The 14,768-nt window shown below is 46.6% G+C and overlaps 1 protein-coding gene across 1 annotated transcript in view; it reads right to left on the bottom strand.

Moving 5' to 3' along the window:
* The window catches only part of LOC139228948 (plasma kallikrein-like), a 28,111-nt gene extending 17,319 nt beyond the window's left edge, over positions 1 to 10,792 (bottom strand). Inside the window, exons 1-3 of the mRNA XM_070860509.1 lie at positions 10,749 to 10,792; positions 9,878 to 10,056; positions 697 to 789 (exon numbers count right to left, since the gene is read on the bottom strand). Coding sequence (XP_070716610.1) covers positions 697 to 789; positions 9,878 to 10,056; positions 10,749 to 10,792 — 316 coding nt within the window. The remainder of the gene's footprint in view (positions 1 to 696; positions 790 to 9,877; positions 10,057 to 10,748) is intronic.
* Positions 10,793 to 14,768: the final 3,976 nt, after the last annotated feature.

Raw genomic sequence — 14,768 nt, 5'->3', positions numbered from 1 at the left:
CCTGTTTCATTTCAAACCTAGACTTTCCCCACCCCCTACCATATTAGTTCATGTACTCCCCACTGCTCTATATACCCTCTCCACAAGGACGTTGATGTCATTTCGGTTTAGGTGAAGGCCATCCCATCAGTATGGTCTTCCCTAGTTCCAGTAATTGCTCCAATTCCCCAAGTATATGAAGCCATCCCTCCTACACCAGTCATGCACTGACCTTCCTTATCTTCCTTTCCTTGACGTGCTCGATGTATAGCGTTGGAAGCATTCTGTAGATTACCACCCTTAAGGTCTTGTTTTTCAATTTAGTCCTAAGTCATTAAATTTCCTATGCAAGTCCCCCAATATATATTTCTATCTATGTCATTGGTTCCAATATGCGTCGTAACGTTTTGCTGCTCTGCATGGCTTTCCAGAAGTTTTCCCATCCATTTTGTGATTCTCTTCTTCCTGGCATATGGGAGGCAACACGCCATGTTGGTCTCCCAGTCACAACTGCAGAATAAATATTTCTGACTGTAGAATACCCTTCTTCTATTCTTCTACTTGCATCTCACCCTCTTGGGAAGTCCTTTGCTCCTTGTGTACAATGTTACACAGATCTTGCAAACTGTGCTGCTGGACCAGAACAGTAGATAGTACACTGCTTGGTATATATTACTTTTCAGCATTTCATCAGATGATATTTTCACTGTAACTCACCTGATTCTGTTACACCCCAACCTGTTGTCGAGCATTGGTTTTCCATAGTGGCATTCTCTTTTGAAGTTGGAAGACATATTGGCATTTGATAATCTGTGTAAATATGATGTAGTTACAAAATCTATTGAATAACATAAACATAATTTTTAAAAAGCATTAGTTATTTAAGCTATAACCTCACAATGTAGTGCCTTAATATGACAATTGTTTTTCAAAGCAACTGTGACCACTTATCTATGTGAGCTCTTCGTAGGAAGTGTCACCTCAGTATGTATAGGAAAAAAATCAAGTTCTCAATCCTTTCTCAACCAGGATGGTCAAAAGATGGCTGAGAATTTAATGAGAGTTACTCTAATATAAGAACATAAGAAATAGGAGCAGGAGTAGGCCATTTGGCCCCTCGAACCTGCTCCGCCATTTAATATCATGGCTGATCTGATCTTCGGCTCAGCTCAACTTCCCTGCCCGCTCCCCATAATCCTTAACTCCCTTATCGTTCAATAATCTGTATATCTCCACCTGAAATATGTTCAGTGATCCACCCTCTACAGCTCTCTGTTGCAGAGAATTCCACAAATTTACCATCACCTGAGAGAAGAAATTCCTCCTCATCTCAGTTCTAAATGGGCGACCACTTATTGTTAAACTATGCCCCCTAGTTCTAGATTCCCCCTCGAGTGGAAACATCCTCTCTGCATCTCCCCTGTGGAGCCGCCTCAGTATCTTATATGTTTCAATAAGATCACCTCTCATTCTTCTAAACTCCAATGAGTATAGCCCCAACCTGCTCAACCTTTTTTCATAAGTCAACCACTTCATCTCAGGAATCAACCTAGTGAGCCTTCTCTGAACTGCCTCCAATGCCAATCCCTCCTTAAATAAGGAGACCAAAACTGTACGCAGTACTCTAGGTGTGGTCTCACCAATACCCTTTACGGTTGTAGCAGGACTTCCCTGCTTTTATACTTCATGTCTTCGACGTGAGTGTCCTCGACTCCATCCCGCAGCATGCTACGCGCCACCACCTCAGCCCAACTCCAGCCCGGCATGAGGTTGAAAAGGCAATCCAACAACTGAAGAACAACAAGGCCTCAGGAGCAGATGGAATACCTGCCGAATCATGGTGGAGAAGTACTATTGGTGCAAATCCATGAACTAATTTCTCTTATTTGGAAGGAGCAAAGCATGCCAGAGGATCTCAAAGTTGATGTAACTGTGACCATCTTCAAGAAAGGTGACAAGTCCTATTGCGGTAATTACAGATGAGTTTCCCTGCTGTCCGGCACAGGGAAAGTCATCGCAAGAATCCTCCTCAATCGCCTTCTCCCAGTGGCTGAAGAGCTCCTCCCAGAGTCACAATGCAGATTCCACCCACCAAGGGGCACAATGAACATAGGACTAGACTTTCCACTTTTGTGCAGATCGGCCAAAAATGGGCGTTATTTCCAGCGTGGGCGGTTAAAATGGGTTTTGATATCGCCGGATTATTGCCCATTTTCAAAACCCTAACTTTCAATTTTTGAAAATGGCCATTACCACGAGCGATCTGAAATGGGCGTTGGTGTAAAATCTTTTTGACCTTCTGCCGTAAAGTGTCGCCGACCATAGCAACGGCATGGAAATGCTCATTTCCCAAGTTTCAGGTGGTCAGGGGTCATCATTACATGCGCATGAGAGTGGACAGAGAGAGGGAGCAGAGAGGGACTGAAAGTGTGTGTGGGTGTGTTGTGTGCTTGCTTGGCTGTTGTGGGAGGCATGAGGGAGATTCACCAGCAGCAAAAAGCCTACTAAGCACAAAGAAGGTAGTTGGCACCGACTTTTGGTGGAAAAAATAATATTTAACATAGAAGGAATGGAGGAGGTGACCCAGCATGCTGTGGAGACTGAGGACACTGGCAAAAGCAGGGAACTGGGAGAGGAACAATTGAGAGGATGAAAAAGTACAAGGAGTTTCTCGGACAAGGCAAATGCCTCCCTCATGCAGGAGGTCGAGTCACGCTGCTCAATTGACCCAGGGAGGGTGTGGATAGACCACCCCAAAGGTCTACCAGAAGATATGGGCCGAGATAGCCGAGGTGGTCTCGTCAGCGGCCAACGAGGAGCATGAGGGCAAACAATGCCGCAAGCGATGGAACGACCTTGTCAGATCCGCAAGAGTATGTATTACATTTATTTACATGTACTTATATATTTATATAATTGAAATTGTAAGTGTATTGAGTGATTAAGATCAGATGCTACTGTCTTGCACTTATACCAGGAAGGTTGTACTCAAAGCCTGTGGTCACGGTGTACGTCTTTAGGTAAAGAATGATAATTTCATTATAATCATGATTACATTTGTCGGTTATATGCTGTGACAGTACTGAGCAATGATATCATGCAACGATCTCATGCCATGTCGTGCTGTTGTTGCCTTTAACAGAAGAAGCTTTCGAGGAATAAAGCCAAGCTGGGGCGAACGGGTGGGAGGCCACCAGTCATCATCGACCTCATCGACATCGAGGAGCGGGTGCTGAAACCCCAGGTCGGCCATGCAAGCAACAGCAGAGCCTGATATGAAGCCACGTGAGTAAAGTATACACCATTGCATGATCTTAAGTCAATAGATGCCACACCAACTCATATCCAACCAATATTTTATGATAGATGAATCATAAAATTCTTCTTTCAATAATGATGTCATCATGAGAATCATTGCAATGCAGAATTTGGTGATGATCATGAAATGTGATGTCTGTGAAGATCTTGATAGCGGTGTTGCTTTTGTCGTGCATATGCTGTGTATTGCGCTGGACTCACCTTGTGACCCTAGCACCCCCTTCTCCTCTAATAACCTCATTTATGTTTTGCATCAGCCAGCAGCACGGCTCCATGCAAAAACATCGAGCCCAGAGGGTGGGGGCGTGGGGATGGACTCACCGGACTCGCCTCCATCTGGTGCTGAGGAGCACTGATTCTCACCCATGCATCTGCTGGGTCCCTTCTCAACGGATGACAGTTCCGACTTCGAGGAGCCTGCATCCCCAACCTCCATAATCCATTCGACACCGGTGACATCTAGTGCTCCTGCGGCCATTCCCACATCCACTGTGGGGGTACTGGGCACCCCAAGTGTCTCCAGGACGGCGCCGACCAAGCGGAGGTTAGTTCGACATTGCAGTTATCCTCCACGTGTGGCAGATCTGAGCGGGGGCATGGTACACTTGTCCAGGAGGACTGTTGACGTAAGTCAGCAGATCCAACAGACAATGGGGGGCATATCCCTCCAACTGGCCAGCATGTCCACCACCATGACAGAATACGTGCCGTGGATGGTGGAGGCCCTGGAGCTGATAGCCAGGAACACTGGTGGCAGAGGCCTCCCAGTGGTGCCGGCGCGCGGAACTGCACCCCATTGTCAATGACACATGAGAGCCAGGAGGAACATCTTGCTTCTGGCTCGGAGGACATTCCCACCTCGGGACCGTCCTTTCCCGTATCTGTCCAAGCAGCGGTTCTGCCGTCATCTCCCCCAATGAAGCATCGCCTGATGAGCTCCTCGGCCAGGTGGCTTGGAGCAAGGAGGGGAAGGGGAAGGGGTAGAGTTGGAGAGGAGAAGCGGTGGTGGGGGGGCAGGTAAGTGAGGAGCATGGCTGCAGGTGTTGTCTTGGGCATATTTTTATGTTGTTGGTGCTATTTTGGTGGGAGGGTCAGGGGAAGGGGCGAGGGGGCTATCTTGTTGGTTTGCATTTGTGTTCTGTGTTGCTGGAAATGGTGACCAATCGAATGATGTAAATGTGATAAATTTGTTCTGGTGTGGGTGGGGTGGGGTGGGGTGATTTTTACAATTATAATTATGATTTCACGCAAATGGTCGGGTTAAATGTTTTTTTATTTAATATAACCTTATTGCGCATTGTCTCAGATAGCTGCACCGTTACACACTGGTGATTCCTTAACATGAAAGGGTATAATTGCACTTCACTTGAATCAACTTAAATTTAACTGTCACCAAGGTGATGCACACCATTGATTTATGACCTACACACCCAGCAGTGTTGCAGCTTTGTAAATAACAACAACTTTCCTTCAAGCAAAGCGCTCATTTATGAGCTGTTGACGTGAGAGTCTTGCAGCTATGTAGCCACCACGGGCCCTTTCCTGCAGTCCAGAGGGGGGCGGGGGCATGTATTCAGCATCAGCCACCCGTCCACCTCCTCACCCTCCTCTTCCTCTCTCTCCTGAGGTGGACCGTCAGTCTCTTCTGACAATTCTTGTCTCCTCCTGATAGCCAAGTTGTGCAGTATTGAGCACACCACCATGAATTGAGCTACCTGCTCAGGGTGGTATTGGAGCTCTCCTCCTGAGTGGTCCAGGCATCTAAAGCGCTGCTTAAGCACTCCAATGGTTTTCTTGACGATATTGAGAGTGACTCTGTGGATCTCGTTGTATCACTTCTCGGCTTCGGTGTGGGTGTCACGCATGGGGGTCATCAGCCAGGTGGCGAGGCCATATCCTTTGTCACCAAGCATCCAGCATTGAGCCTGTGGCTGACTGGTAAACATGTCAGATACAGTGCTCTCATGCAAGATGTGAGCATCATGAATGCTGCCCGGAAATTTGGCATACACTGCCATAATTATTTGCTGGTGGTCGACAACGTGTTGCACATTCAGGGAGTGGAATCCCTTGCGGTTCCTAAAAACTTCAGCATCCTAAAAAGATGCCCTCATCACGATGTGCGTACAGTCTATTGCTCCCTGCACCTTGGGGAAGTTAGCAATTCAGTAGAATCCTAAAGCCCTCTCAGTCTGAGCCTCCCTGGTCATAGGGAAGTGATAAAGTCCATCCTGCGTGTGTACAGTGCTCCAGTGACCTGTCTAATGCAGCAATATTCAGCACGCTGCGATATACCGCAATTGTCACCAGCTGAGGCCTGAAAGTAACCTGACGCGTCGAACAAAAATGCCGTGGTGACCTTGATATCGATGGACAGTGCGGTCCTGATTGTGCTGGCAGGCTGCAGATCTCCCCTGATGAGCTGGCATATCTCACTGATAACCTCCTTGTGGCAGCGCAGTCTCCTAAGGCAGGTGTTATCGGACAAGTTGAGGTAAGACCGCATCTTCCTGTAAGTGTGGAGGGTGTAAGGTCTGGTCCTCCTCAGCAGTCTGGCACATCTTAGATTGGGCACATAATGCTGTCGAATATATCTTCTGCCATCTCTAGTCTGCAGCATGTGCCTACTCATCAAGACAGACTGAGAAATGACAGGTCCCATTCCAATAACTATCATTATTACACCAATTATTCACAAACAATAAATATCCCCACTAAGACACCGAAAGTAAATTCAAATCATCCACAGAATGACAAGATGTTTGTTCAGATGTCCACATCACCTTAAAATAACTCCAGAGTACATCCAAACTCCCCCGAAGTTGAAGCAGCCTTTTAAATGATGCGCACTTTGATTTAGAACATGGTGTCCATACCGTTGTGATTACTTCAGGACGAGAGCAACTTTTTCACAGCGGTTTTTTCAGCGAGCGAGTTGTGTGCGAGGTGCCGAAAGTAACGCTGGCCGATATTATGAGTGTTAGTTTTGCCCATTCTGATATTTCCGCCCAAAAATGGTGGGCGGGCGGTATTATTTTTTATCGCCGTTAATTTCATGCCGAAAGTAACGGTCAGCGATAAATGACAGAGAAATGGCTGTTAGTTTCTATTTTGTGGCTAAATGGAGACATATGGGCATTATACCTCATTTCAGCATTAAAATGGACGTTAAGCAGGCGGTATGCATGCAAAAATAATGGAAAGTCTAGCCCATGATCTTCACCTTGCGGCAGATGCAAGAGAAATGGAGGGAACAACACCAACCGCTGTACATGGCCTTGTTTGACCTCACAAAGGCTTCGATACTATCAACCGTCAGGGATTATGGAGTATCCTCTTCAAATTCAGCTGCCCTCAAAAGTTTGTCACTATCCTCTGCCTGCTTCATGATAACACACAAGCTGTGATCCTGACCAACGGATTCACCAGAGACCTAATACACTTGTGGACCGGGGTAAAGCAAGGCTGTGTCATCGCACCTGCATGATTCTCGATCTTCCTTGCTGCAATGCTCTACCACACCCGCAATAAGCTCCCCGCTGGAGTGGAAACAATCTTTAGAACAAACGGGAAACTGTTCAACCTCCATCGCCTCCAGTCCAGATCCAAGGTTGTCCCATCCTCTGTCATTGAATTACAGTATGCAGACGACACTTGCTGTCTGCGCACACTCGGAGGTCAAACTTCAAACCATCGTCAACAACTTCAAAGAAGCGTATGAGAGTAATCACCTTACAGAAAAACATCCCAAAGATAAAGATACTCTACCAACTTGCCCCGGCCACACAGTATTGCCACTCAATTATCAAGATCCATGACGAGGCCGTGAACATGGTGGACCATTTTCCATACATTGTGAGCCTACTGTCAACAAGGGCAGATGTTAATGACGAAGTCCAACACCACCTTCAGTGTGCCAGTGCAGCCTTCGTTCACATGAGGAAGAGAGTGTTTGAGGAGCAGCACTTCAAACCCGGCAGCAAGGTCATGGTCCACAGAGCAGTAGAGATACTATATGCTTCGGAGACATGGACTATGTACAGCATGCATCTCAAAGCACAGGATAAGTACCACCAACGCTGCCTCTGCAAGATCCTGCAAATTCATTGGCATGATAGGCACACCACTGTCAGTGTCCGTGCTCAGGCCAACATCCCCAACATAAAAGCTTTGAGCACACTCGATCAGCTCCAAAGGATGGGCCACATCGTCCACATGCCCAATACTACATTCCCTAAACAAACGCTCTACTCACAGCTCCGACACGGCAAGCGAATCCCAGGTAGGCAAATGAAACGCTTCAAGGACACCCTCAAAGCCTCCTTGGAAGTGCAACACCCCCACCGACTCCTGTGCAAGTTATCCTCGACTCCAAGGGACTGCCTAAGAAGAACAAGAAGACTCCTCCCACTTGCAATAAAGGCTAACTTTCCATTTGCCTTCCTGATTACTTGTTCTACCTGTATACTAAAGTTTTGTGTTTCATGCACAAGGACCCCCAGGTCCCTCTGTACTGCAGCATTTTGTAATTTCTCTCCATTTAAATACGAATTAGCATTTTAATTTTTCTTGCCAAAGTGGATAACCTCACACTTTCCCGCATTATACTCCATCTGCCAAATGTTTGCCCAATCACTTAGTCTGTTTATATCCCTTTGCAGATTCCTTGCGACTTTATCCGAAACTCCTATTACTATGAATGAGAAACGATCCAAAACACACAAACATTACATAAAACATTGAAAAAATATCTCGCATCAATACACCAATAGAAATTAAAGTTGATATAAATGTTTTTTAAAGTTTTAATTTTTGTTAAAAATAAATGTAAAGTATTGGGCAGGGTATTTAAAAATAATATGTGTTTCTTTAATTTTATTTTTTATGTTTTAGGTGTGTTTTAAAACTCTTACGCCTGTAAAAGTATTGTGCTCTGAAAAACGGCTTTTCCGTTGCCTTCCCGGGAATTTCTGGGCCATTACCTGTATATGAAAAGCCAACTCCAACCAAAAATCTGTTTGAAACATCTTCAGAATAAAACATTGGCACATTTTCAGGATTGTTGTTTTAAATTATGAAGAGTATTCGAACACAACTGAAGCAGATTTTAGGGCCTGAAATCCATGGGGGGCAGAGGCGGGGCGCAGCGTCCTAGCGTAAGGATACATAAGACCAGGAACTTAGTAAGTGATTCTGCCAAGATTGCTGGGGCAGGGGGAACCCTTTACGTGAATGTGAATGTCAGGGCCACTAGAGCTGCAGCTTCGGTGACTGCTTGCTCCAGGAAGCTGGGAATTTTGTCCTAAATCAACCCACTTGGGCAAGTGATGGGGTCCTTCCCTGAAACTAAACAATATGGTTATTAGTTCCCATTGTAAACGGGTTGATAAACATTCCAAAGATTTTGAAAACCTGGGGGGTCCAGGCCACATCTTGGTGGGATCCAAATGCTCCATTGATGTCTCGTTTAATATGAGCGCACCAGTCTGTTCTCGCCACAGATGCTGACAGAATGCTTCCTCCATTTCTGATTTTGTTTGCAATTTCCAGCTTTTTGATTTTTATTATCAAAGTTTAAATTGAATGTCTATCATCTGAAACTTATAGGGAGGTGAAATCAAATAGGAAGGAAATTGAATAACTTACAGACTTTGGAAGAATTTTTAAACATTAAAAAATTCCTCACCATCACAAAGATCACTTACTTCCACCTCTGTTACACTGCCCACCTCTGTTACCTGCATCAGCCCATCAGCCACTGAAACCCTCATCCATGCTTTTGTTACCTCCAGACCCGACAATTCCAATGCTCTCCTAGGCCGGTCTCTAATCCCCACTCTCATAAACTTGAGCTGATCCAAAAGTCTGCTGTCCGTATCCTAACTCATACCAAGTCCCGTTCATCCATCATCTCTGTGGTCATTGACCTACACTGGCCTCCAGTCTACCAACTCCTCAAATTAAAATTCTCATCCTCATGTTTAAATTCTTTCATGGGTTTGCTCCTCCCTTTTCTCTGTAAGTTCCTGCAGCGCTAGAAGGCCCCTGAACTCACCATTCCTCTTATTCTGGCCTCTTGCATATCTCCCATCCATTTACCTTATGAATGGCAGTTGTGTCTTTAGTTGCCTAGGCCCCACACTCAGAAATTATCTCCCTAAAATTCTCCACCTCTCTACCTCCCTCTCCTCCTTTAAGGAGCTACTTAAAATCCACCTCTTTAAGCAAGTTTTTGGTCACCCCTCTTAATTACTCCTTCTTTGTCTTGCCTTCAAGTTTTTGATTACCTCTCTGTGAAGAACGTTCGATCTTTTCCTGTTAACTGCATTATATAATTGTGAGTTGCCGTAAATATCTGCTAAAATTGCAATTTTTGTGTTACTCTACATATTGGCATTCATAATGTTAATAAGGTTATTTTATGATTGTTCAGGATTGTAATTTTTTGATAAAACCAGGTTGCATGCAAATCATTTTGATCTGTTAGAATTAGAATTTGGACTTGTCTCCTTGTATGTAATTTCACAGGGATCAATATCAAATATCAATCTGGTACACTGAATTTGAATACCACACTTACCATTAAAGAGAATAGGTTGTTCGAGCTTGAGGAGAGTAATATCGGAACCTTCAGTCGCATCCTTGTAATCTTCATGGATAATTACCTTTTCAATTTTGTAGAACGAAGTTGTGCTTGTAATATCTGATAAGTTTGTAATACCAGCATACACCTTCCAGTGATCGAGAGCCTCGCTACTGCTACAAATTCAAATTATATTTAGTGACAAATTTAGAATACTATATTCAAATGTGTCACACCAACTCTTGTGCACTGCAATATTTCAAAGGACAGATATCAGAAATTCTCTTTTTTTATCTGTCTTACTTCCATGCTAAAGAAACAGCAACAAAAAAAGGATACAAATTGTTTGTGATAATAATAACAGCACTGGATAAAGGTGTTACAAAAATGAATTCCCTATTTTGAAACCTAGCAGATCTCCCTACGGCATTGTTGATGGTGAATCGAGATTTTATAAAAAATAGTGGGGTTGAAATTGGCCCTTTCTATAAGGCCACTGGCTGCCTGATCGCGGTGGCCACAGGTCGATGCAGAATGGGCACCGAGCCGCAGCGGCCTGGCCGACATTCGCGGCATTTCCCTGATGGGTTTTCCCGAGGTGTGGATATCCATCCCGCTCCCTCACTTTCGCCCCACTCCTGCAGATGTGTCGTTAACGACATCATCAAATCATGCAGCGCCTCTGACCCGCCCTGGAATCTAAATTCAAGTCAAATCTTCTTCCAGCCGCCTGTCGGTGCCAACGACAGGTTTTTGGGTCGGTACACAGTGCTTGCTCAAGATCGCCAGCGCCTCTAAAGGCATATTGTATCTTGCAGCATTCTTGTCGGGGAGATTTTTTTGGACTTTTTCAACCATTGTGAGTTGCCTTGTTGACAGCTGAATTGAGTGATAGTGGCCCAGACTCTTCATTCTCTACAACAGAGAGCCGTGATTGAGGAGTCTGGGCTTTCAGAGGAGAACCAAATGGGGTCAGTGCTGGTTTCAGAACGCCTCCTGCACATTGTGTGCAGCAGGGAAGCACGCAGGAGAAGGTGGCGTCGGCTCCAACGGCTGGAGAGGCAACGGACAAGGGACGCAGCACACATGGATGAGGAACATGCAGAAGGCCATGGAGATGGTGACAGAGCTGGACCCAAAGAGGTGCCCCAGGAAAGATCTCAGGAAGGGCCTGTTATCAGGAGGTGGGTCAAGTATGCAGAACCCCTGCACAACATAGTGGGGCAGATGCACAGGAAGCAGATGTTAGCCAGCAGCAGGCTGCAGAGGGTGAGGACCAACAAGAGTCAGAGGGAGAAGGAAATGATGCAGCTGTGAGAAGAAGACGCCTACATAGACATGGTGGCAGAAGGCCCCATCATCAAAGGGTCTACACACATCAGTTCTCTTCCATGGACCTGACGGATGACCAGTGTCTCTGGAGACTGCGATTCCGCAAGGATATCGTGACGAAGCTGTGCAATCTCCTGCAGCCAGACCTGCAGCTCCAGACAAGATTGAGGACAGCTCTGACCATCTACTCTCTGACAAGAATGCTGCTAGACGCAAACATGATCATTGCACTCAATTTCTATGCGACTGGATCTTTTCAAGCTGCAACTGCAGACATCACGAACATCTCCCAGTTCGCCACAGATAGCTCCATCCATCAGGTGACGAATGTTCTGTATAAGAGGAGGAGTTAAGGGTGATGGGAAACGGGTGGGAAGTGGAGTTGAGGCCAGGATTAGGTTAGCCATGATCTTATTGAATGGCAGAGCAGGTTTAGGGGGCCAAATGGCCTATTCGTGCTCCTATTTCTTATGTTGTTATGTTCTTATGAGGAGGGAGTATATATCCTTCCCTAAGATCAGGGAGAAGCAGTTGGAGCGGCAGAACAGATTTGTGAGGATTGCAGGTTTCTGCAGGGTTCAGGGTGCCATAGACTGCACCCACGTCGCATTGAGGGTGCCATAGAACAATCCCGAGATCTTCAGAAACTGAGGGGATTCCACTCCCTCACTGTCCAGCAGGTGTGCGACCACAACCACAAAATCCTGGCAGTTGATGCCCGGTATCCTGGCAGCAATCACGATGCTTTCATCCTGTGCCAGACCGGTGTGCCAGGCGTCTCAGCACCTTTAGTCAGAATTGGCATTGAGCAGACCATTGGAATCCTTAAACAGAGGTTCCGTGGCCTGGATCATTTCGGAGGAATGCCGCAGTACTCGCCTGAGCGGGTGTCCCTACTTGTGATCATCTGCTGCATGCTTCATAACCTGGCAATCATGAGACCACAACCATTGGAGGAGGAGGCAGAAGTACCACCTGAGGAGGAGGAGGACCAGGAGGAGGAGGTGCAGGAGCATGACACAGAGCAGGAGGAGGAGGAGTCACAGGAGGAGGACCAGGATGAGGTTCGGCGGCCACGCAAGAGGCGGTGTCACCATCCAGACCCTGCAAGGGAAGTCGTAAACCGTCTCAGTGCTGCTCATTGTCGCTGAGTTCACCCCCACTTTAGCCTTCATCTGTGAATCTCCATGGGCAAACCAATGAGCCCTTTCACACATCAGTCCCCGTACTGAAATGCGACACCTGCGCAGATAATCAAACCCAAAATAAAGATTTATTAGGTCAGAAATAATGGATCCAAAACACATACACATAATCAATTCTCACCTTTGTGCAGTTCCTTAGAAACCCTCTTAGGTATACCTATTCTGGAACTACATGCAGTGTTTCCCCTGTGGCTGCATCATGGATCTGGGAAGGCAGCTGTGATTCAGGTGTAGAAGCTACAGATGTCCTTCTGTACTTCCTCAACCAGCTCAGGCCCTGGAATGGCCGGCTGCAGATTGGGCCTCATCCTCCTCAGCACCTTCAGTCAGAATTGGCTGGATCGATTCCATGGTTGGGAGCAATGGTGGAGTGGCAGGTCTTGGCTCAGGACTGCTGCAATTCTGAAAGACCACATCAGGATCTTGGTCCGATGAGCCTGTGCCACTCCCCCGGGGCAGCACCTCACCATCACCACCAATCTGCTGGAGCAGAGTTACGTGGGATGGCACGACACCGGAATGCCCCCGGTGGACCGCTGTGGACCCAGCCGCAATGGCAGCAGTCAGATCTCACGTGGTATCCAGCTGAGACTGCATGAGACCAGACACAGTCTCGATGCCACAAGAGACGACAGCAGTAAGACGCTCCATGGCCTGTTGCTCAGAGTGCATGAGAGCATTCTGAGCTTCCAGGGTCGCAGCCATCCTCTCCAAAGCAGCACTCAGACATTCATTCTCTTACGCCTGTGCTGTAATGGCAGCTGACTCATCTTCCACGACACGCGACATGACAGCTGGATCCGCACAGCCACTCTGTGAGTCCTCCATCGTCTGCACACTGGCAATGATGGGCTCCATGGGTTGTGCAGAGCTGTCCACAATGTGGGAGGCAGACTCCGCCACGCTCCTAACCACTTGCGTCAGGCTCTCGGGCACCATTGGCATTGCCCCCAACATCTGTGAACGCATGGCATCGCCCCCAACATCTGTGAATGCATGGCATCCACCCTTCTTTCATAAGCCCCAACATCAAGGGGCTCGTCTGAGTGCTCTACAGCAGAACTCGTGTGCAAACTCACACAACTGTTGCTTTGTCCTTGACCATGCTGCAGTCCTCTAGGCCCTGATGCATCACCCAGTGCAGACCCCTCTACTAAATAAGAACATAAGGACATAAAAAATAGGATCAGGAGTAGGCCATTTGGCCCCTCAAGCCTGCTCCGCCATTCAATAAGATCATGGCTGATCTGATCATGGAATCAGCTCCACTTCCTTGCCCGCTCCCAATCATCCTTTACTCCCTTATCGTTCAAAAATCTGTATTTCCGCCTTAAATATATTCAATGACCCAGCTTCCACAGCTCTCTGGGTCCGAGAACTCCATAGATTTACAACCCTCTGAGAGAAGAAATTTCTCCTCATCTCAGTTTTAAATGGGTGGGCCCTTATTCTAAGACTATGTCCTCTAGTTTTAGTTTCCCCTATGAGTGGAAATATCCTCTCTGCATCCACCTTGTGGAGCCTCCTCATTATCTTATAAGTTTCAATCAGAACACTTCTCTATACTCCAATAAGTATAGGCCCAACCTACTCAACCGATCCTCATAAGTCAACCCCCTCATCTCCGGAATCACCCGAATGAACTTTCTCTGAACAGCCTCCAATGCAAGTATATCATTCCTTTAATACAGATACGAAAACAGTACACTGTACTCCAGATGTGGCCTCACCAATGCCCTGTACAGTTGTAGCAGGAATTCTCTGCTTTTATACTCCATCCCCCTTGCAATAAAGTCCAACATTTCATTTGCCTTCCTGATTACTTGCTGTACCTGCAAACTAACTTTTTGTGTTTCATGCACAAGGACCCCCCAGGTCTCTCTGTACTGCAACACTTTACAATTTTTCTCCATTTAAATTAAAAATCTAACTGACCCGACTGCGTAGTCCCAGTATCTGAGCTGGCACATGTGAGTGTAGGAAGCAGTGACGCAATGCTGGCAGCAGTATCCCCCTCTTCCTCGCTGTTAAGCTCAGAATAACTCCACAAGACTGTGTTGTAAGCTCAAACCATTGTGATCTTGGTCACTTTAATATGACTCCAAAGTGAGGCAGCAGTGCGTTGGACTGCCTTTTATACCTGCTTGCTCCCAGGGTACGCAGGTGACCCATAGGTCTCCCACAGGTGTGCCCCCTAGTGGCAAGTCTTACATACAGCTGAGGTTCACATACATAACACTCGCTCCCATCAGACATGCCGCCAATGCCTGCACTCGCCTCAAGGGTCTCGGTCTCGCTCTGGCTCACATTCGGGGTTTCATCTGAAATCATAAATGGCACAAGGGGTCCAT

The sequence above is a fragment of the Pristiophorus japonicus genome, chromosome 2, assembly GCF_044704955.1.
Source record: "Pristiophorus japonicus isolate sPriJap1 chromosome 2, sPriJap1.hap1, whole genome shotgun sequence".
In the NCBI taxonomy this organism is placed as follows: Eukaryota; Metazoa; Chordata; class Chondrichthyes; family Pristiophoridae; genus Pristiophorus; species Pristiophorus japonicus.
The sequence above is the reverse complement of the archived record's forward strand: the minus strand, read 5'-3'. Positions and strand labels throughout refer to the sequence as shown.